The 22,322-nt window shown below is 38.2% G+C and overlaps 1 protein-coding gene across 3 annotated transcripts in view; it reads left to right on the forward strand.

The window, feature by feature from the left end:
- Positions 1-22,322, forward strand: part of BRAF (B-Raf proto-oncogene, serine/threonine kinase) — an 85,147-nt gene that overhangs the window by 47,669 nt on the left and 15,156 nt on the right. For all 3 annotated transcript variants that reach the window (XM_062010915.1, XM_062010906.1, XM_062010925.1), the window contains 10 exons: positions 6,366-6,525; positions 8,100-8,136; positions 12,320-12,456; positions 13,154-13,271; positions 13,934-14,018; positions 15,861-16,037; positions 17,522-17,568; positions 18,128-18,246; positions 19,009-19,140; positions 21,801-21,935. In XM_062010915.1, coding sequence (XP_061866899.1) covers positions 6,366-6,525; positions 8,100-8,136; positions 12,320-12,456; positions 13,154-13,271; positions 13,934-14,018; positions 15,861-16,037; positions 17,522-17,568; positions 18,128-18,246; positions 19,009-19,140; positions 21,801-21,935 — 1,147 coding nt within the window. The remainder of the gene's footprint in view (positions 1-6,365; positions 6,526-8,099; positions 8,137-12,319; positions 12,457-13,153; positions 13,272-13,933; positions 14,019-15,860; positions 16,038-17,521; positions 17,569-18,127; positions 18,247-19,008; positions 19,141-21,800; positions 21,936-22,322) is intronic.

The raw sequence follows: 22,322 nt of genomic DNA on the forward strand, positions 1-22,322 counted from the left end.
CCCAGCACTAGATAGCTGAACAAATCTTCAGGAAAGAGTAACTCAAGAATGTGTATCAAAGGCAAGAAACCTGATGCAGATTTATTAAGAGCACCAAATACAAAAACCTTCAGAAAAAACCTACCTAGGATGTGTGTGCTGCATGGAGATGAACTGAATTTGTCAGAGAGGCTCTCTTGGAATATAGTGAGCATTGTGGTCAAACTAAAGCAGAAACAGAGCTGGAAGCTACGCAGGCACCTATGGACTCTGACCAGAAGAGAAATTCCCTGGACAGCCAAGACTGTTTTCTGAAAGACCAAATATTATGCCTCCCATGAAAACAGACTGACAGTCCTGCAGAGAGAACCTCATTTGGTAAGTACAGAGAAAAGTGATGTTCCTATTTATACTGTTGTGTGCAATTTCAAGTAAAGTTGAAAGTGCCTCTTACCCAGGTAGTGGATGTTGCCTTTATATCCCATGGGTGTTAGTACAGCAGATTGTGGACAAGGCCGTCATAGTGGTTTTCTAAGCTAAGCAGGCTCTGCCTTTCTTATGTTACAGCTGAAATGGTAAAAAAGCTAGAATGATTAATCTGTGAGAAAGCTGGTTTATACCAACTGTGTTAAATGCCTGTGGATGCCAAAGACACTATATAGCCTCAATCTTAATACTGGTGTATGCTAAATTTTCCTACTTCTCAGTTACCTCACATTTGTGCTTTCGTATGAGTTTATGAGGATACAACTGGGTGGATCATCCTAATTGATACATGCACTAATTCAGTACTTTGTGAAGTAAAAGCTGAAGGGAAAAACTGAGACCAAAGATGGTGAAATACTTTTAAGGTTTTTAACCTCACGTGTCCAAAAATGTTAACATTTAAATATACTTGCCAGTTGAGGTTAAAGGTGTTACATCTGTAAATGCAGTTGCAGGAGCTGTAAAAGCTTTCTGCTTCTTGCTTTTTTGTCTTGCTGTACATGTTGTGGTTAAACAAGAGAGACATACATCATGCCTTCAAAATTATGTTTATTTTGAAAGCAATCTATGATTATCAGCTGATGTTCATAAGCAGTATGCATGTTTAAAAGTCATGCAATTTTCCCTAATTATCTCTCTGTAGTATTTCCTTTCCAGAAGCAACTCAGATACTATTGTATGAGCACATAGCTGCCCATGCCTTTTTCTAGCTATCCTTTTGCTTTTCTTGAACGATACTTCACTGCTTTCTAAAGACATAATTATGGAAATAATAATTTCTCTGGATATTTTTAGAGTTAAAAATAGGTGCTCTCTGTAAACACATACACTTACCGATGATTTTGTTCAAGGGTACTGCTGCAATATGGGACGACTGCTCAACTGAAGTTAAAATGAAGACTGACATTTGATATTATCTTGTCTAGGAAGAGAGTAAGGGATTGAAATTTGAAAATTGAGTAAAGGGATTGAAAATACAAGAAGCTAGCTTTTTATTAGCACTTATTAGTTTAATAATTGTTCCTTTGATTTCTCTGTTTTCCTAGCATCTTGCATGGCACAGCCCACAGAGGAAGGGATGTTTCTAATCATTTGGTAAACCTGAGGAAAGAGAAGGCAAACATCGTTCTTCATGCCTTGTGAAGGGATTCCAGCGCAGGCAAAGTCCTCAAGGAAAAGAGGAGTTTCTGTTGCAAGACAAGCTCAAGAGCAAAGGCATGTGTGTCATGTTGAGAAATTTTCAAGGGATCAAATGGAGAAGCTGGAAAGAGGAAGAGACACAAAGGAAAAGACCATTGGACATGACGCAAAAGCTGCTAAAGATGCTGGAGAACTTTGTTTTACTTTTCTCACAAGTCACATCCTAAAGTAGTCCAGTCCTGTAGCCTTTCCTTCTTCCAGCTGTAAGCCATAGACAGTCCCACCAGATGTTCCTCCCCAAGATAAGGGAGCACATACGGTCCCACTTGCACATCTCTGAACCCCTTATAAAAATGTGTCCAGCCTCCACTTTAGGTCTGTCATCCTATTTTAATTCTTTCAGTCTGCGCTGTCCTGTTGTGCCAAAGCAGTCATTTTAGTTAGTCTGCATTTAACTGGAAAGAATTATTAAAAGTGTAGGTCTCCCTAACAGTAGCCATTTGTAATAAAAATCAAAGTATACAAGCTGTATATAATACATTGTATTCATTTCATTGTACTATCATCAAGTTTATTCTGTATCTTTGCTCATAAAACATGAGCACAGAATTTCTTTGAACCCAGTTCCTCGGATCTTACAGATATATGGAAAGGGGAGAGATTTGCTATTCAAAATGTTCCAAAATTGTCTTTTTCAACTTCAATGTATTCTCTCAGATGCTGTGATGTTATGCAAAATTCAGTAAGCTCATGATATTACAGCAGGATAAGTAACCTGTGGTGTGGGTGGTGAGGGGGTGCGTAGTCCGACTTTGAATTGCACAGAGGCAGGTTGGACTCGACAGAAATTGAAAGCATCTGCTTTGCCTGAGGCAGAACACTGCTAGGAAGAAGGTTGGCAACATCTCTTTGAAAAACAACATTTCCCAACATGCTTAATCTTCTAAATTTGAGGAAGGAAGGGGGACTGTGGTGCACCATTCTTGGAAGCTTGCCAGTCCGTGCCTTAGAACAGACTCCAGCCTGTGATTAAACACCTCTGCTTTCCTTTCCGTCTTCCAAAAGTTCACTGATCATTCTGCTTCAACTGAAGATGTTTAAATGTCTGTAAAAGCTTCAGAAGAGCCAAGGAAACAAAGATGCAGCATTACAATATTGTATTTAGTACTACAACACCACTTAGATCCCCATGTATTTAAGTGAGCAAAAACTTTGTGTTGTATTAGATAAAACAATGATGAACTCTTCCCCTGAAAATTCTGACAACCAGACCTTTTCCAGCCCACTCCATGTAAATGTTAGCACATTTGCTACAATATGCAGTTTGATAGGCATTCTTCCTGAGCAGAAAAGGCTTGATACCAGGATCTTTAGAAAAATCAAACCTTAAGTCTGTCAATGGATGGGGAAAACCTCTTGTTTAACAAAAGTTTATTTGCAGAAACTCTCTAGTGAACTGAAACTTGGTCTGGAGGATTAAGGACAGCTGTGTGGGTTCTTTTGATAGCCTCTATTATATGAAGCTGTCAGAAATTTTAGGAAGGCTTTACTAAGCTTTGGTCTGGGCCCAAAGGCCAGTATAAATGCACACTGTTGGGATAGTCCTGACAGTTGTACACTTACAAGCCAACATAAATGAGAAGTTATGTTATAAAAGAATCCATGTGAAATTATAACTGTTATGGATCTGTCCCATGATGATTTTAGACTGACTTCCCAGGATACTTTACAATTGATCTTCTCTAGCTTGTAGCTACAAACTTGTACCTTTTCTCCAAATAAACAGTTGATGGGGGGCTATTGAGTGTTTCCAGTCTGTCAGGCTGGGGAAAGAAGAAAATTACTTTTTTTTCTGATATACCACCATAATTACACCAGAACACGTTTGGCTTCCAAAATGTACAGTTTACATGCTTGGTAATGTAGCTGAAATACCATTATATTCCAGATCCTTAGCAGTTCTTAGAAACTGCTTGAAAATGGAAGTGCACTGTGTTCCTCATTAACAGCAGCAACAAAAAACAAAGCAAATCCTACTCTGATGTAAACAACACGAAAAAAAACCTTGGTTACCCATTTTAACTTGGCTTGGTTATGAGTATGTGGTCTACCAGGTGGGTAATGGGTACTACAGTGAGCCCTGTGACTAAACTGAGGCGCACGTGTTCAGTCTGGAAGAGGGGGAATAAAAATCTGAATCTGGTCGAGATGCTGTCATTTTAAAAGGGAAGTGGCAGACACCCCATAACTGAAGCTAGGTTAATGGGAATTTTCACTTTAAGTGTTTGCTGAACTACAGCAAAGTAAAAATACAAACAAACCTCTTGTAAGGAAAATCTTTCCTGAGTAGACCAGCTCTTAAAGTGTATGAAATGTCACATTGATGAGTTAAAGGAAACTGAGGAAAATCTGTATTAAAGTTTTCTTTTGTTTGTGAAGTGAACTAACTTGTATCATTGCAAGTACTGATATCTGGTGGAGGTACTGTCTATGATTTTATAAAATTGTTTGTTTGTTTATATATAACATAGCACACGTGGAAACTTTTCTGAATTACCTTCCTCTTTCCTCTGGTCCTAATTTTGTAGAATGATAAATCTGTCAATGGGTTGGCATGTACTGTGATTGACAAAGGGTAAAAATCTACATCTGTCTGCAGATTGCTCTTGTGTCCTGACAAAACCTATTTGTGTTTTGTCTTGATAAAAAGGGGGGGAACAATATACTTACCCAAATCATGGTCCTAAGAAAAAACATGTTCCATTGTACTGCCAGGAAAGGCTATGACATTAAATCAAGATTTGACAAATCTATCAGCATGTTGCCTAGGAAGATGAGAAATGTTTGTTATAGGAATACCTGCATCTAACAGACTGGAAGAAAGTGTGCAAGATGAGGTGGTATAACATCTCCAATGTGTCAGAATATTGATCTTATCTGTAGAAGGTCTCCTCTAGTTAGGAAGGTGGCTTTTAACTGCTCCCAAAGGCCACAGGAGCAACAGAGATTCTGGTATTCAATCTGCTGCTTCTTTAAGCCCCAGCCTGCTATACATGTGTGCCACAGTAAACTGTTTCACAGCAGCTGTGTTCTGGTCGTCTTCATTTTTATTTTTTTTTGTCAATTTCAGTTCATTGCTTCCTATTGTCTTCCCACTATATTCTGTCATGTGACAATAGGTAACTGTTTTGTTTTTTTTCTTTAAGTTAAGCAGGGTTAAACCTATTCTTCCTCTCCCAGCCCTTTCCCCCTTCCAAAACATAATCCAAGTATTTTATAACAAGACTTACTAGACTGTTACTTAAATTAATTCACAAGTGCCGTGTTTCCCCATTCTCAATTCTAAGATTGCTGGCCAGGAAGGAAAAGATGACAGGTACTTAGGATACAGATAGCACCGAGTTCTGGGATTAATGCCAAACTGTATAAACTCTTCAATGAAAGATAGACTAATAGTCTTTAAAGCAGACCTTTTTCTGAAAAGAATGTCAAGACAGCCTGTTGAAAATCTAGTTGCCCTTGAAGATCTTTGGAGAGGCCAAGGAGCATTTGCTTACAGGAGGTGGCACCAGCACGTATTGCTGCCATATGCTGCTGGACGGTTAATTTCTGAAGTTTTTCCCTGTGGGCATTGCCTTTGTGGGCATGGTAGCCAACCCATGAGTAACTGAATGGCTGGAGGACTCTACTCGTCTCTTAGGAGTTGTACTTTCTGTAAATCTTAAAAACCTTGTTGTCAGATATCATGTATATATTAGCATAAAGTTTTCTCTGACAAAGGTGGCAAATGTTTCTCACAAACATTTTGCTTATCTCCATTGAATTCAATCAGACTTAACAATGAACTGACCTTGACTTGCTCAAGAGATAAATGCCAATTTTTTCTACATCAACCAAATAAATGGATAACCAAAAACCTGACATTCTGCCTTCTTACAAACAAAGAAGGAAGCATTTAGACGTTTTGTCTTTTAAATATATGATTCATGGTACCATAAATTGAAAACTGTATCTACATTTATGACAGGCAGCATTTGCATTTCTGCAGAAAACTTGTCTGTATAGTCTGAACTCTTATCTTTCAAGTCAAACTTAGTACATTGCCTAGCTGTAGCACTGTAAATAACCTTTGAAATGTTGCACTGTTCAAAGTTATTTCTAAAAGGTTAAGGTTAAGAGGCATTATGTTTATTTTCAGTATTGATAATTCACATTGGCCATAACATTATTCAGTTGCGTTGAGTAACCAGTGTGTGATTTTCAGTCTTTTTTTAGTTGAACTACAATCTCATCCATCCAATTTGTTTTGTACCATCTTCTGACTGTAATGCAGATGTGAGACGTTAAGCATTTTTAGTTATTGATGGGTTGCCATTAAAAAGAATGTGTTGCATTAAGTCTGGATTGAGGAAATTGCAGAGTATCTTGCTATCTGCAGCATGTGTTGGGCTACAGGAATTTTTCAAGTTAGGATTTATTATTACTAGTTTGGTATGGTATGTTAGGGTTTTTTGGTTTGTTTTTAACTCAGAACACTTCACAGCTATATAATTAGGTAGTTTGTGCAGCAGAGTTATTGCAATTGATCATAGGGGAGTAGAGATTGTTCATTATGAAATGTTTTTATGCAGGCCTTTAGATCAGGTGGTTTTTTTAATGTATGTATTATTATAGTTGAAAAGGACTTACCACACCCACTATGCAGTATTTGAAGACATTTGTAGACCTAAATCCTCTTTTTCCTTGACTTTGTTTCTCAGACCATCAATTCTCCCTAGTCCTTCTCCTTCAAAATCCATTCCAATCCCACAGCCCCTCCGACCAGCAGATGAGGACCATCGGAATCAATTTGGGCAACGCGACCGATCCTCTTCAGCTCCCAACGTTCACATCAATACAATTGAGCCAGTCAATATTGATGTAAGTATTAATAATGTTTTTATCAGGAACAGTAGATTTAATGTTTCTCTTATGAATATTGGTGTGTTAAATTTAACATGTGTACATGAGTGTTGTATTTCTAGGCTAATCCTTGGTGGTCTGTCAGAATCTTCCTAGATCCCATAAAAGACATTTTTGCCATTGAGAGCTGTTAAGAGTGAAAATAGCCTGTTCTGCAAAAGCAAAACTGCCTTTTTACAGTCTTGTCCTTTCATTTTCAAAGAAAGATTCTACCACAAGCTGCTGCTGTATTTTTGATCATTAGCCCCAGGGCTCATGCTAGTAGCTATAACACACTGTTAAGAATACGAGAGCCAGTAACCACTCATGCAAGCCATTACACGCGTTAAGCATATTTCCTTATATGGAAGACAGAGACTTTTAGTACTTGTAATTCAAGTAGTATTTCTGGAAATGAAGAAAACTGAACTATTGCAGTAGGCTGAGTTCTGAATGTTTTGTTGGATTTAAAGAGCCCAGTATACAATCTGATCATTCATTTTGGAGTGTTCAGAAACCGTGACACTTGTTTTCCACATATGTGAAATTTCTGGTTGCTCAATCATAAATAATGATAAGGGTTGGTATAAGGCCAGCTAGGACCTTTCAAAATGTTGGTTCCAACACGTTCTTTCTAATTTTGCTAACATATAGAGCTGGCATTTCACCCTTAAGTCTACTCTCTAGAAATTAGTAATTTGTCAGGTGAGCAGTCTTGAAGTCTGTCTGCACACTGAGCACAAAGATGTGCTTTGCATGTTAGCTGAGTGAAAGGTGAAATGTTGGTTGGGTGTTAAGAGTGTGGCTGCCTAGATATTTGCATATAGTATAGGGCAGTAGGGCAGCTGAAAGGCAGGATCCATGCTTTCAGCAGCAGTGCAGGTGTATAAAGGAATAAAATAGAGAAAAAAGCTTGAATGTGAAAATGATCATACAGGGGAAACTCCTAGAATTTTCCAACTTTCTTCTGTTTTGAAAATCCTTAGTGTAGTTTACTCATAGTCTGGATATGGTGTAAAAGATACTCTCAGTTTCACGGTGGATTGCAAGTCAAGGAAACCCTTTGCAGTTAGTCATTTCTGAAAAGAACAGAGTGTGCCTGGCTATGCAAATGAGATGCTTTGTTACAAGAAAAAACAAAGCAGAACTGATTTGATTGATATACCTTGGAACAGGAAATTGATGTCCCAGCTTCTGATATGACAGTTCAAACCATTTGTGCCACAGACACTGTAACTAGAACGTTTGGGTCAATATTTCTTCATGCATTTTGACCCAAAGGCCTGTTGAAATCAACATTTTCATGTCAGCATCTATTTTGGGTGCTGTAAATTTCACTTTACTGCTGAGAGATGCTGTATTAAAGCAGCTAGTTTTGAAAAGTTCGCTAATAAATAATTTTTTGGGGTTGCTGCTGTTAGTAAGCCAGGGTAGGAAACAAGTTTTATTTCCTGTACAACATGTGAGGTTATGGAGTCTAGATTTGGTCAGTCTCAGTTGATTCTGGAATGTAAATGATAGTACGTAAAACGTGACTTTTTTTTTATTTGTAGGACTTGATTAGAGACCAAGGTTTAAGAGGAGAGGGAGGTAAGTAGTGTTTAAATTAGCTACTGTCCTATATTTAATAATGCAATTACTATGTCCCTTCCCTTTACTCTGCTTCCTTCCACAAAACACAGGCACAAAGGAAAATATGACTAGAACGAAAGACGAATTTGCATTTGCTTGTCCATGAACTTCCAACCCCTGCCATTCTATGACTCTATGAACTTACTATTTGTCTGACAAAGGTTTGAGTCATTTGCCGGTCATTTTGGGAGTGGGGGAGACAGAAGGAGAAAAAGCTTTGAAGTGGTATCGAGTTTTTTTAGTTTTAAGATGATCTTGCAGTCACTTTTTTGCTCTCACACACACACACTCGTTCACCCACATGGCTGCACACAGATATGCTACAACTCCCAACTTTCTCTAAAGATTTTTATGCCTGTTGTTACCTTTCCACTCATGGCAACAACAGGGGTATTCATTGAAAACCATCAACATGGTAGATGGACCTTCCATACTAACTGCTGCATCCCAAAGCAGCATGAAATACTCCAGTTCTTCTCCCCCTCTACCCCTGCTGAAGATGCTGCTTTGCTCTACTGCATGCCTGTGCTACTCTTGGAACCGGTTCTTAGGACCTTATGCAAAAGCCAGGTCTTTTTATGTTTCTATCAGTAACACACAGCCCTAATTCAGAGTGAAGTCAGAACTAGTTCTAGAAGATTTATTTTTCTTCACATGTTGTGCACAGGTGTATTAAGTTGGTCGAGATCCTAAGAGGGCTTCTCAGGTGCCGTATTGATTCCTATGAATATCATAATAATATTAAAATAATGGAGATAGTAAGTAGGGCAGGCATATGACACTTTTTCACTTTTTCCAACTCCAAATCATTAACACAGTCGTCTCCTACTTATTAGAACTTGCTTCAGCCGTAAGTAAAGTCTGTAGTTACCTTAGTGCACTCTGTCCTGATCTCTAAGGTTTATGCTGTGGACTATCACTGATTTTTGTTTCTCCCATCCAAATCTGGTAGTTGGTAGGATGGTACCTGCCTACTGTGTTGTGTTTGATGGAGCTGCAATTGAGCGCTTCTTAAAAAGCAATTCCCTTTAATCCTGCAAGCCTGCTAATTTGAAGTTGCCAGTTTTAGCAATTTTTGTATGTGTCAATAGGTGTGGCTCTCCACAGTTTTGCCCATTTTGTCCAGCATTTAAGTGTTGTGCTATCATGTTGGTTTTAACTTCTGATCATAAACTGTCCGCTTGGCATCTGAAAACAATTGGCTATTCCCAGTCCTGAAAGTGATATCGGCAATAGATCTTTTTTTTTTCCCCTTCAAAGTACAGAAGCAATCTATGAATAGGAAAGCATCCTAGTTATTTCCCATGACTTCTTTCATTTCTTCTGTGTGTCTGTCTTTCTGTCTCTGCCTGCCCGTCTCTTTCTCTCTAACAGCCCCTTTGAACCAGCTGATGCGCTGTCTTCGGAAATACCAATCCCGGACTCCCAGTCCCCTCCTTCATTCTGTCCCCAGTGAAATAGTGTTTGATTTTGAGCCTGGCCCAGTGTTCAGAGGTAGTTGGGCTCTTCTTTCTTGTTTTCACCCAAACAAAATAAGTAAAACCACAGATGCTGTTTGTGCCTCACCCTCACACCGTGTGTATGTAAGTGTGTGAGTTTATCAAAACACCTCTGTTTTTTTGCTTGGCCTGGCTGGAATGCTTTGAATGTGCTTTTCACACATAATCACTTTCACCTTTACACGCTTGAAAATGACTACAGGTCTGACTTAAATCTTCAAAAGCAAGGAATTTCATAGTTGAGGGGTTTTATGTGGACCTTAACATAATTTTTCTAAACATGCATTGCATTGTGATGACTTTTAAAGACAAAGTGACATCCTTAACTTAGAATTTCCTTGACTGTTCATTTAAGTCAGTTCAGTGCTTTAACAGTTTTCTATATTTAATATTCTTTGGTTTGAAAAGTGTGAATTACAAACATTTCCATTGATGTCCTGTTAGGTCTCAAGCTTTTTGAGTAATGTGTCATATTACTTTTCAACAAATACTTCATTTTGAGAATGTTGATACCACATTGGGGCCTATCGATGTGGTTTAGACCGTGTAGTTTTTTATTTAGTTAGTAGATTTCCAATGAAATATTATTTATTTGGATCTTGTACTATGCAAAATAAGGCTATTCCACTTTCATGTCATTGACTCTGGGGGTAATTCAAGCCTAAAGCTGTAAGTGGATCTGTTGTATTGCACAAAAATCCCCCAAAGAACTCTATGGGACTTCATATACTGGAGAAACCAACTACTGAGTAAGAGCATTAAATGCAAATATTTGTGTCTATGTGTATATACGTAGAAATAGATAGGCTAGTGCATGTAGTGTGGTTTTCAAATGCTACCATCTTGGCTGTTTCAAAGACTTTTGTTTCAGAGTATATCAAGAGCAGTTCACCTTATGAGCTTGTAAAGTTCTTCCAGAAGTCTTTGTAAGAAGACAGGTGTTCCCAACAAGCAAACTGACTACAGAATGGAATACGTCACGTTACAGCTTCAGAGTCCAAGCTAATGACTTAAGTCCAACACTAGCTGAAGTATTCTACTCTAATAACTTGGAAAACAGGCCATCTGGTATTATTATGAACAGATTAACTGTAATGTTCTACCATTTGCTGTAAGCGATATTGGAGTAGGGTGAATATTGTGCTAGTGTTTACTGTACTGTGGTATTCAAATTTGAGTAGGAGACTTCTAAAGAAAACTCATTCTAATAGAGCTTTGCTATTACAGAGAAAGTCTGTAACCCTTTTGGAAGATTACTCTTGTTCTGGGAACATAGTACATTGAATTCCATATATGTGTGGGTTCAGACAAGTAATATGACAAATATATGACAGTATAGTGGCTGTAACACGAATATGAACAGAAGTCCATCCTACAAGTCACTGGCTTCCAGCTGCTTGTAAATGTAGTTAGGATGCCTAATGTGCATCATTATTGTTGCTTTAGCACGTGGGACAAAGTTTATGGATGCTTTGTCCCATTTTTGACATACTGGTATTTGTGCTTCCACTTTTAAATGTATGGATTTTATCTCAGTGAGGACAGGCAGTGAAAGATATAAATAGTCTGATAAATTAGCAAGTCTCGAGTGACAGTGACTAAACTCGAGCCACAGTTTTAAAAGCCACAGAAGTAAATATTTTAACTCCAACTGGCATTGGGAGACACTTTTTTGGATAAGACGGGGGCTTCCGAAGGAGCATTGTCTTCTACAACTTCCCAGAGCACTGATGTAAGAGAAGGTGTTGGAAGATTAGAGGTCTTATGCTATGACACACATTGTTTAGCAGAGCAGCATGAATTTAATTAACAGTTGACCCTACTTTGTGTCCTTGGCATTGGGAGGGTCGGCATAACCTTGTTACAAATAATTGTGGTGTATTTTAAAAAGCAGTGTCTAGTTGAAGTGCTCTATTTGTAAAGATCTACCAGAGCTCTGAAACATAACTCTGTTAGTGACATTTTCCTGCCTAGATTTGTTTAGATCACATATAGACTACAGATGTACCGTTCTTTTGGTTTTTAATAGAATATGTTTCAAATAACTAACTAAAATGCTTGCTCATTTTTAATCCTTTCTACAGTGTGACATTTACTTTTAAATAAGAGCTCTCTTCTAACAGATAGCTTTAAAACAGCCAAATGGTTTTCAGGTAGCACTTGGAGACTCAGCTAGAAAATGTTTCAATTCTTCGCATTTAGTCTATTTTTATTCCAAAGAAAAGTATATCAGCTATTTATTGAGTCCCTAAAAGACTGGCTGCAAAAACCCCGAGAGATAGCTGCCGCTAACTAAAATGCTGCTGCTTTTCTTCTCAAAGAAACTGGTGGAATTAAAAAAATACTTTCCCCCTGCCCCCCCAATTTAAAGAGACACTGGTCTTCTAAGAATTCAAGAACGAGAGACTGGGAATTATCTGGTATACAGGGATCTTTGCTATAGACACCTCTCTTCCCAAAATCTAAGACTTGAACACTAATCTAATATTAGGACAATATCCCTTGTATATGTTTGTTCCCTCTTAACATTTGCATTGATGTTTGGAGATACTGCATCTAAAACACAGTTCTTGCACCTAATATCAATACATTCTTGTAAACTGGCTTCTCATAGATAAAATTGTCCTGTTTCTGAAATTTAGGTTCAACTGCAGGTTTGTCTGCAACACCTCCCGCCTCTTTGCCTGGGTCACTCACCAATGTGAAACCATTACAGAAATCACCAGGACCCCAACGGGAAAGGAAATCATCCTCATCCTCAGAAGACAGAAATAGAATGGTAAGGGAAAGACCAGCTGTTTTCATTCATAGTGTGATATATTCATGGTATAAAAATGCCACACAACCGTGTTCCTCTCGCTTTTCTTTTATCAAAGCCTTCTGAATTATTTTGAAGGTGAGTGTGCTAATGATCAAGGACTTGAAACCAATACATGAAACTTTAAACTGTAGGACTGATACGTAAATAATTTTAGTAATTGATTATACTCATTTTTACTCCATTGCACCCAAATGTTTTGGCGTGCTTCAGATTATAATATCCCTTCAAATAAGAGCTTAACTTTTTCCACCACAATTCATGAACTTTGGAAGATCTTTAGTGATTCTCAAATGTAACAATACATAAAAATGTCTGCTTTTATTTTTCAATTCATGATTTAGCATTGTGATTGAGTAAGAATTGAAAAATAAGTAAGACTTTCTTTTTGTTAAGAATTTCATAATATTAACCGGTTTTAACACTGCCAGAAAGCTGTGGCAAATATTTCATGCCAAAAAATAATTTAGTATACCTCTGTGCTGAGGTTTTGTATGTGTCTGTTTGGAAAGTCAAATGCAGTGTCTGAAAAGAAAGTTCTTCTAGGACTTTAATGGTATGAAATGCTGATACCAGATCTTTAACATAAAGGAGCTGTGTTCACAGACATTAATGCACTTGCTTTCTTCCTTTTTATCGTTTATGCACATATATAAAGAAAACCCTTGGTCGACGAGATTCAAGTGATGATTGGGAGATACCAGATGGACAGATCACAGTTGGACAAAGGATAGGATCTGGTTCGTTTGGAACAGTCTACAAAGGAAAGTGGCATGGTATGTGGCCATCATGGCAGTTATTCTAAGCAAGTAACATTGCCTGCTGGGGGCCAGCCCTCTGAAAAGCAACTTCACAGAAAAGCACCTGAGGATCCTGCTGGACACAAAGTTGAACATGAGGCAGCAGTGTGCCCTTGCCACAGAGAAGGCTAATGATATCCTGGGCTGCATCAGGAGAAGTGCTGCCAGCAGGTTGAGGGAGATGATCCTTCCCTGCAGCCCTGGTGAGGCCACACCTGGAGCACTGTATAGGGGAGAGTCCATTGAAGGCACATAAAGACGATTTGTAGATGACTAAATCGCGTGTTGAATAGGTAGTGTTAGCACTTCAGACTGTTTAGAAGCTCAACTTTTGCATGGTCCTCTGAATTAAGTAATTATCAGGGTAGTAACATGATTACTAGAAAGGCTGGAGTACTCTTTTTGACAAGTAAGGATTTTAAATGTGTGTTTGGAAATCCTTAACCTTGCCTAGGATTTCCCAGAGTAAAATAAGAATGATGTTTATAGGTTTCACAGATTATCTACTTATTATGGTAGTAGTTTATTTCCCAAAAGCTAGAAAATAAGATATCTCAATATTTCTGATGCTGTATATAGCATTTTATCAACAGAGGAATAGGTAGCAATGGCACTTATTAAAAATTGCTATTTTAAAGGTGATGTGGCAGTGAAAATGTTGAATGTTACGGCACCCACACCTCAACAGTTACAGGCTTTCAAAAATGAAGTAGGAGTGCTCAGGTAAGAAGATTTTTAATGGCTTAAAATGTATGTAGATTTATGCTTCATTAATCATTGAATTTTAGATTTCTGTTACAACATATCGGTCTCGCTTCTCCGTGATGATACTTCAGGCAGAAAATGTAACTTGCCATTTTTAAATACTCCTTTGTATTTACTGCTAGTTCTTCCTTCTCCTGTATGTGTTTGTCTGTACACCTATGTTGTGAATGTACATATGTCCAAACACTCCAGACAGGACTGGCTTTTGCTTTTGTACTACCTCCAGGACACAGTCAAGCCTAGACGTGAACTGAAGGCCTTTCTTACCTCTCACCCATGTTGAGACTGAGGGAGAGCACAACTTAATTGTTGATTTTGAGCTACAGCACTGTCCATATTATCTGTTGTTTCATAGTTTCTGTCCAGTAGTATTGACTCCTCTTTGAGGGTTTTTTTTAATCTATTTCTCATAAAGTCACTTCCTGATTTCCTTTTCTCACATCTACTGCTTGTACTTTCTCAGAGGAAGTATTTGTCTTGGGTTCAGCTCTTAAAAGAGGATCCATCAACATGATATGATAGATTATTTATTGGGGAAGACCATTAGCGTACAGGTACCATCTTGAGCAGTCTCAAGCATAATTCTGTTCTAAGAAACAAAATAGGAGGCAGGTTTTTGCCTCTGGAAAAACTGATGTGTTGAGCTGGGTGCCTGTAATGGAGGAGCATCCCCAATAAGCTACATGGTAAAACAGGGATAATCAGCCTTTTTCCCTAGAAAATGTTATCTCTGAAAACTCTTAAGTTTATAGCCATGGAAGTAGAGGCTTTCTGGGCTATGCTACTCTGGATATCTCTGCCTATTTTTGACATACCTGCTCAGGAGAACTTAATGAAATCAAAACATTGTATTTCATACCTAGTCCAGAGTTTTGCTGGCATTCCCATAGCTGGAGTCCAGTTTTTTCTGTTGTTAATTGCCTCAGTACTTAGAGTAAATAGTCAGTTGTCTTATTCTTTGACCCAAGCAGGCCAGATTTACCTGTAGTTGTGCCTTTCCCATAATTCTTCATCATTACTTTCTTAGCTTTGAGGTAGGATTTGCAAGAAACTACCCATTTTTTGTTCACTCACAGTTACTCTGAGCATCACTTGACAAATCTTGAAACCTGAAAAAGGCACAGTCACATAGCCTAGAACTGTCTTGTGTTGCTCAGTCTTTGAAAAAGGTTTGATTTTAATCTGGCCAAGTCTCTGTGGTAAAGTCCAGTCTCTCCCAGTGCTATTTGGAAACAAGTTTGTATCATAACGTACTGAATACAGTTTTCATCCCTGTTTCCATCCAATCTTGCATGCTACCTCCACAGAGAGTACAAGATTCTTGTCAAACAAAGCACTAAGAAAAACTGAAGTCTTGTCAAGGAAGTGTGGTGATGGTTTCCGAATGAAAGGATTGGCTTTCCTTGGAAGCCTCTGCGACTGGAATTTCATTTAGTGGGCAGTAGCATCTCATAGCTGGACTGGCGTTAAGCAAAAGCAGACCTGCCTGGAAACTATCACTGCCCTATAGAGAGCGAACAACAGTGGTAATGGCATTTTCTGAGTAGCTGTGTGCTGGGTTGCTTGCAAAAGCATGAGCAAGTGGTGCTTACCCCAGAGTAGCTATTCCATCTGGTTATAAAAAGAAAGACTAACTGCTGGAATAATTGATTAAACTGAATGTAGCAACAGGTTATCATGTAAAACTTGAAATTGTCTCAGGAACTTCTGTTTGGAAATATGTATTTAGACTGTGATAGATGTGCCTGAGCTTTTTGTGATTTCCTGATCTGCCTGATTTCCTCTTTTTTTTTTCAACAGGAAAACACGACATGTGAATATCCTGCTTTTCATGGGTTATTCAACAAAACCCCAGTTGGCTATTGTTACACAATGGTGTGAGGGGTCCAGCTTATATCACCATGTACACATCATTGAGACCAAATTTGAAATGATCAAACTAATTGATATTGCACGACAGACTGCACAAGGCATGGAGTAAGTATTGCGTTACTTGTTTGCAAAGGAGCAGTGGTGCAGTATTTAGTTATCCCTTTAACACACTGACTGACCTTGGCAAATAAGGATGGCTATCTGCTCATTTTGCCGAGCTCAGGGTCCTGCCGTGATGGTCAAAGCATGTAATGAATTGTTTTTTAATAGACTTTGTGTTCTCTTTTTGGAACATAGGGAAACAAAAATCATCAAGGAATTACACTCTTAGATAGCAGAATAAAGATGATTACAATGTAGTTAAACTTTCAGTCTTTAAAAGCAAAGACTTGTGTTCCAAGCTTTACTGTCTTCACAGTGCGGATAGTCTTACGGCAGGAGGTAAAACAGTGTAAAAAGAAATGCCCTGTGAATGAAAGGCCAAGATCCTGTAACAAAACACAGAAGGCAGACACTCCTGTTGGCAAAAAAAATTGATTTTTTTTCTCCTTTTCTTATAAGTATTGTAGCTCTCTAAATAATAGATTTCAGCATTTGAAGAAAACTTAATCTATTTTGTTACAAGAGCTGTAAATTACCCTTACTGTCATAGAGGGCAATTGAGTGAGTTAACATTTACAAACCCCAGTTATTTACAAAGCCCAATATTGTATGTCAAAGTCAGAACACTGATCAGAGAAATCTTCCTCCACCATGATGACTGCAGTTCATTGTGCCATTTTTCTTTTACATGTTCTGTTACGTTTTCAGTGAAGAGGTGGGGAGATGTTTGCAGCAACCAGGCTCAGCCTTCTGTTAACCTGCCCTTCTCCCCAGGCTCCCTCTGTAGGTAGTGGTGATGCAGAAGCTGTTTTATGAGTGTGATTCAAAGCACAGAAGTAAATTGGGGCTTTTCCAGCAGATTTGTGCCAATCTCATTGACTAAACAAAGAGCCACGGGAGACTGCTTGCCTAATTTAGGCTTTATCTATGCTGTGGAGCAAGTACTCTCCTCTGTGTTCCCTGCAATCTATATCCTGTCTGCAATCAGGGATTGTGTTTTCCAGTCCCATGATAAAAAGCAGTCAGCATACTTGAGTACACACTGAGACTGGGAAGAACATTTATCTTTCACAATTTAGAGAAACCTTACTGAAAGCTATGAATAGCCCACAATGTGTCTTGAGGGTCACAATTAAGGCTGAGAGGCAGAACCTTCAGCACTGAATTGCGTGTCAAAAACTACAGAAGTTCTTTTGGTTTTATTCTGAATATTGACTTAGAACTAAAAAGAAGTTGGTGGATAATTGTTATTTCCTTCTTCAGTAGCGTTAGGTTTGAGATGGAAATCTAAGCTTTATTATATTTTGGGGCTTTTTTTCCTGTGACTGTGGCAGGGAATTGTGATGGGAAACTGAAATTTTACCACCTTGATAACTATTTGCAGTTTGATTATCTACAGAATTTCTGTTTCAGTAATACAGTGAATTTTGAGTCGCTGATGAGTGAAATATCATTTAACCCACCTAATCTATGATGTTCTTTTCCAGTTATTTGCATGCCAAGTCAATCATCCACAGAGACCTCAAGAGTAATAGTATCCTTTCCCAGAGATGTGATTGTGGAATGTGACAGCATTCCTGGGGCTTTTTTTTCCTGCAGAAATGAACTTAAAAGCTGTTCATATGTGAATGTTGCCTAAATTGAAGTTTTGTGGAGTTGGGGTAATAACAGTAGCAGCAAAGTAAGGAATACTTTATCTATTGATGAGATTGCAATAACATAGCAAGTTTTTGTGTGGTATCACAAAGATTTTTTGCATTGTTTCTACTTGTAATGAAGGATTATGCCAGTTCACTCATGGAATGTTTTCAGCTTTGCTCGTACTTGGCATTTCGAGAAAGTACTTGGCATTTCGAGAAAGCCACCTGGGCCGTGGTCTGTTCAGCACTGGCTCAGTCATTACTTCTGTAACCCTTAACTACCATAACTCACCATGCTGCCTGGTTAGAATATGTATTACATTAAAACCTTCTTCATTGGTAGTGAACGGTTAAAACTGTTATGTCTAACGTTGCAAAATTGTACCTGTTTTTTGTTCATGTAGGGCAGGACCCATACTGTTTGTTTGTTTTCCCTTAACATTTCCCCCTTAGATATTTTTCTTCATGAAGACCTCACAGTAAAAATAGGTGATTTTGGTCTAGCTACAGTGAAATCACGATGGAGTGGATCTCATCAGTTTGAACAGCTGTCCGGATCTATTCTATGGATGGTAAGCAAGGGGGAAGTGGTTAATTGTGCTTGGTCAACGTTTTTAAGACTATCCCTTCAGCACACTGATACGTACAGGCTGTCTTAAAGTGGAAAAGATAAGCAGTAATGTGAAGTACTAAATGATTGCTTTTCATTTCTTTTTTGCACATGAGCTTTCCAGTAGTCTGTAAAAATACTTCAGTGTCTTCATCCTCTATTCTGAGGTTTAAATGGGAAAGAAAATGGTAAGGAAAAAGGATATGATTAATCCAGGGCTGAGGAGAGGGGGAGAAAAGCCATGGAAGACATCCTTCCAAAAGAGCAGAGGAAGTAGCTCAGCCAAAATTAAGATGCTTTTACATTTTAAGGATTCAAACATCATTACTCTCAAGAGGTTGTACAATTCGCTGAAGTCTTTATAAGAAGTATAGTTACAACCTCCTGTGCAAGTCCACTTTCTCCTTTTCTCCCTGAAAAAAAAATGGAAGGCTCTGTTAATCTGCATTACTTTCAGTGCTACACTTCTACTTTCAAAATAGCTTCTTGGTCATGGTCATTTTGTTCTGTCGTGGAGGAATAAAGGGATCGCTAAGCTAAAATGGACCAATGGGTTTTGAGATTCATGTTAACAACCACTCTATGTTAGGACTCAATAACATCTGAAGACAAGAGTTGGCTTTGCACCTGTTACAGTCTGGGCAAGTCCATGTTTTGTTCTTGGTATGTGAGATGTCGCCTGACATGGTGAAATAAAAACTAATGCTTTATTTTTATGGTACAGGCACCAGAAGTTATTAGGATGCAAGATAAAAACCCATATAGCTTTCAGTCGGATGTGTATGCGTTTGGGATTGTGCTCTATGAATTGATGACCGGGCAGTTACCATATTTAAACATCAACAACAGGGACCAGGTAAGGGAAGGGATTGACTTGAGTCTATCATGGCCTGAAGCAGAGGTTGATTCAGCCTCGTGAAGTGCACATTCTGGTGTTTTGTGTGCTTGATTTGTGTTTCTGATTCTGATGTTATGAGATTACATTTCTGCCTTCCTTGGATGTGCCTCAGCCACGTAGCACCAATTTACTACTTTTTTTTGAGGTGTTTCTTCCACTCATTTCTTTTTACTTAAAGTATACATTTTTGGCTTCTGAGCTGGTTGTTTCCAGGATACTTATTAGGGAAAAAACAGGTTACTTAACAGGAATCTAGTTTACAGTAGTTCTGCAAAGGCGAAATGATCCTCCATATATTCAGTTATTCCTTCCCCCCACCCCTTGCACTGAGTAATAGTTCAGCAGCAGGAGTGACAAAATGGAACAGCACTCATCTCGCCGAATGTTTTATATTCGCTTCAATCTTGAGAAATGCATACACCATCTAATTGAATTTCAGGATATCAGCATTTCTCAAATCCAGCTTGATGGAGTGTGTGACTTTCCTGAGTGTGTGAACCCTGTAAGAAGATTACTTAATTGTGAAGAAATATTCCTGAAGTCTAATGATACCGTACACCTGTAATATATCTCCGCAGGATAGGCGTGTTTAAGGAGGCATATCTGATTCATTATTTCTCTGTCTAATCTGGAAATAGTGTCTATTCATCAAGATCCTTGGTGTAAACTATTGCATGTCTGGGTGGTGATGTATTTATGTTGTTTCTGTGTCCGCATCTCTTGTTTTTTCACTGTCAGTTCCTGAGAATTGCAACCATAGCAACGTTCGTCTGCGAATGCCATTTTATAAGGCTGCTTCCATATTTGTCAGAATACATCATCCCAATTCATCGAATTTGGTGTTATTTTTATTTTTAAAATACTATTATGGGCTTTTATTTTACCTGTGTCTGCCTTTTGAAAGAAGGGAAATGCCCAGGTTCCCAACCAAATGGATATAGCCTTCAAAAAGCAGTATTTGGACATTGTTCTGTGTTTACCTTTTGAGATTTGAAAGAGGAACTCAGTGGTATGGGTGCTCACAGTTGATCGCTGAAATAGACTTTAAATTGCAAGTGAAGCTAACCTATACAATGTGATCTAATATCGTGAGATTTGTCACTTCCAGTATATTGTCTGGAGAATCGTAAACATTGCTCACTCTTTGTTGGCACGTGTACATCAGCTACTGTGACACAACTGAGATTCTTAGTGAGCAAAGTGCCATTCTTGTTACACCTCAGAGTGTTTCTTGCTTTAACAGATTTTTCTAGACTAGGACTATTCTGGTAGTGACACTCTCTTTTGTCTAGTTAAAATAAAAGCTTAATCCCCGTTATTATTTGTGAAGAGGGTATCAGAATCGTAAATAGTAAGGAATAATAATGAATTTTGAGTTATTTCACCTGAAGTAGTGTAATTATTTAGAAAAGAGTAACTTCTAAGGAGATAAGTCTCACAGCAGCAGAGGTAAGGGATGAGGCAGAGAAGCCTTTACTATGAAATGCTGCTCTGGCACATGGGGATTTCTAAAGAAACCATATGGGAGTTTCATACTCCTCCTTGATGCCAACACAGATGCGACTGAATCAGAAAGTTGAAAAAGGCCCAGGATTGTGTTAGTATAAATAACATGTATAGCTTGCTTGCGATGTGGGGGTTTTCAGTTGGGATTTTTTGCCAGCGTCAAGGTATGAAATAGTTACACGTCATTAAATACAACGTACAATGCACCTGCTGGCATTGTCCAAGTGTTCAGAAAAGGTAGTGATTGTCTGCTGCAGCATGAATAGACCTTTGATTAGCTAGTTTTTACTGTCAGTGCAAGTGCAGAACTCAAACCACATTGCATTTTGACCTTAGCTTGAAACTGTGATGTTTGATGGGTTTTTTAGTATGTTTAAGAAGAACATTAACCGTATGTACACTTTGCTTCCTTGCTTCCCATTAGTTTACTGTGGTTTTTGCTTAAGTTTTATACTTGGTTGAAATATTAAGCCTTCCATGTTAAAGGAATTTCTGTACAAATACAAACAGTATCTGTCCTTTCTTCTACAGAAGAAAGGCAGTTTCTCTTTCGTGGTTTTTTAAGGAGGTGGGGAAGGTGATCAGATGTCAAGAATAAGCTTTTGTGGTAAAAAGTATATGAAGGTATTTATTCTGAAAAGAGAAGTTTTTAATATCTGCAGTGCATGTGTTTCCTAAAATACCTTTCGGTGTGAACTTGCCATTGATTGTATTATAAAACAGAATATTAGTTTTTACAGAATATTTATGTTTAGGCATTCTGCTCCTGCCACGGAGCTGCTTTTTTCTTGGTTTTGTAACAATTTTTGACACTGAAGAACCATTCTTTAGATGATTATTGCTATAAATGGTAACTATTTACTAGTGTTCAGGTTTCACAGAAGTCTCTCATAGGAGGAGGATGAAAAAATGTGATTTTTTTCTCTCTACTGAATAGATTAGCAGGCATTACTCTAAGAAACTTGGCAATGTCAGTACAAGGTAATGTTTCATGGGAACAGAAAACTGGCTGCTCAGACTAAAATGGTCTAGCAAAATGTTCATCTTTTGTTGCTATTTGTTTTACGTACTCATCTTCCTCCCCTTTCATCTTTTTTTCCCTTTAAATATAGATAATTTTTATGGTGGGACGAGGATACCTATCTCCAGACCTCAGCAAAGTACGGAGTAACTGTCCAAAAGCTATGAAGAGACTAATGGCAGAATGCTTAAAAAAGAAAAGAGATGAGAGACCCCTTTTTCCACAGGTGAGAAATGTTCCTCTTTAGTCCTAAATAGATTTTACAATTTATTAACTCTTTGACCAGTTGTAAACTTTTTTGGTCAGTGCTATAGCATGACTTCATAAGAGATCTGGTCCGGTAGCTGGTTAGCAGTGTTTAATTAGAAATGTTTCTTTTCAATTGAAAAAGCAGACATTAAAATGACCTATGAGATTGGAAAAGCATTTATATGTTGAAGAAAATTTCAACTGGGAGAGGGTGAAATTAATAATTGTGATTAGACACAGAAATTAAAACTCGATATCTATTCTCAGAAATCTTTATACCCCCCACCCTTGCTCCCCACCAAGCTTTACAAAGGGATACTGATGGTTTTGTCAGAGAACTCGATTTATCATGCCTGCTGAGGAA

Source organism: Colius striatus, chromosome 1 (genome assembly GCF_028858725.1).
Source record: "Colius striatus isolate bColStr4 chromosome 1, bColStr4.1.hap1, whole genome shotgun sequence".
Lineage (NCBI taxonomy): Eukaryota > Metazoa > Chordata > Aves > Coliiformes > Coliidae > Colius > Colius striatus.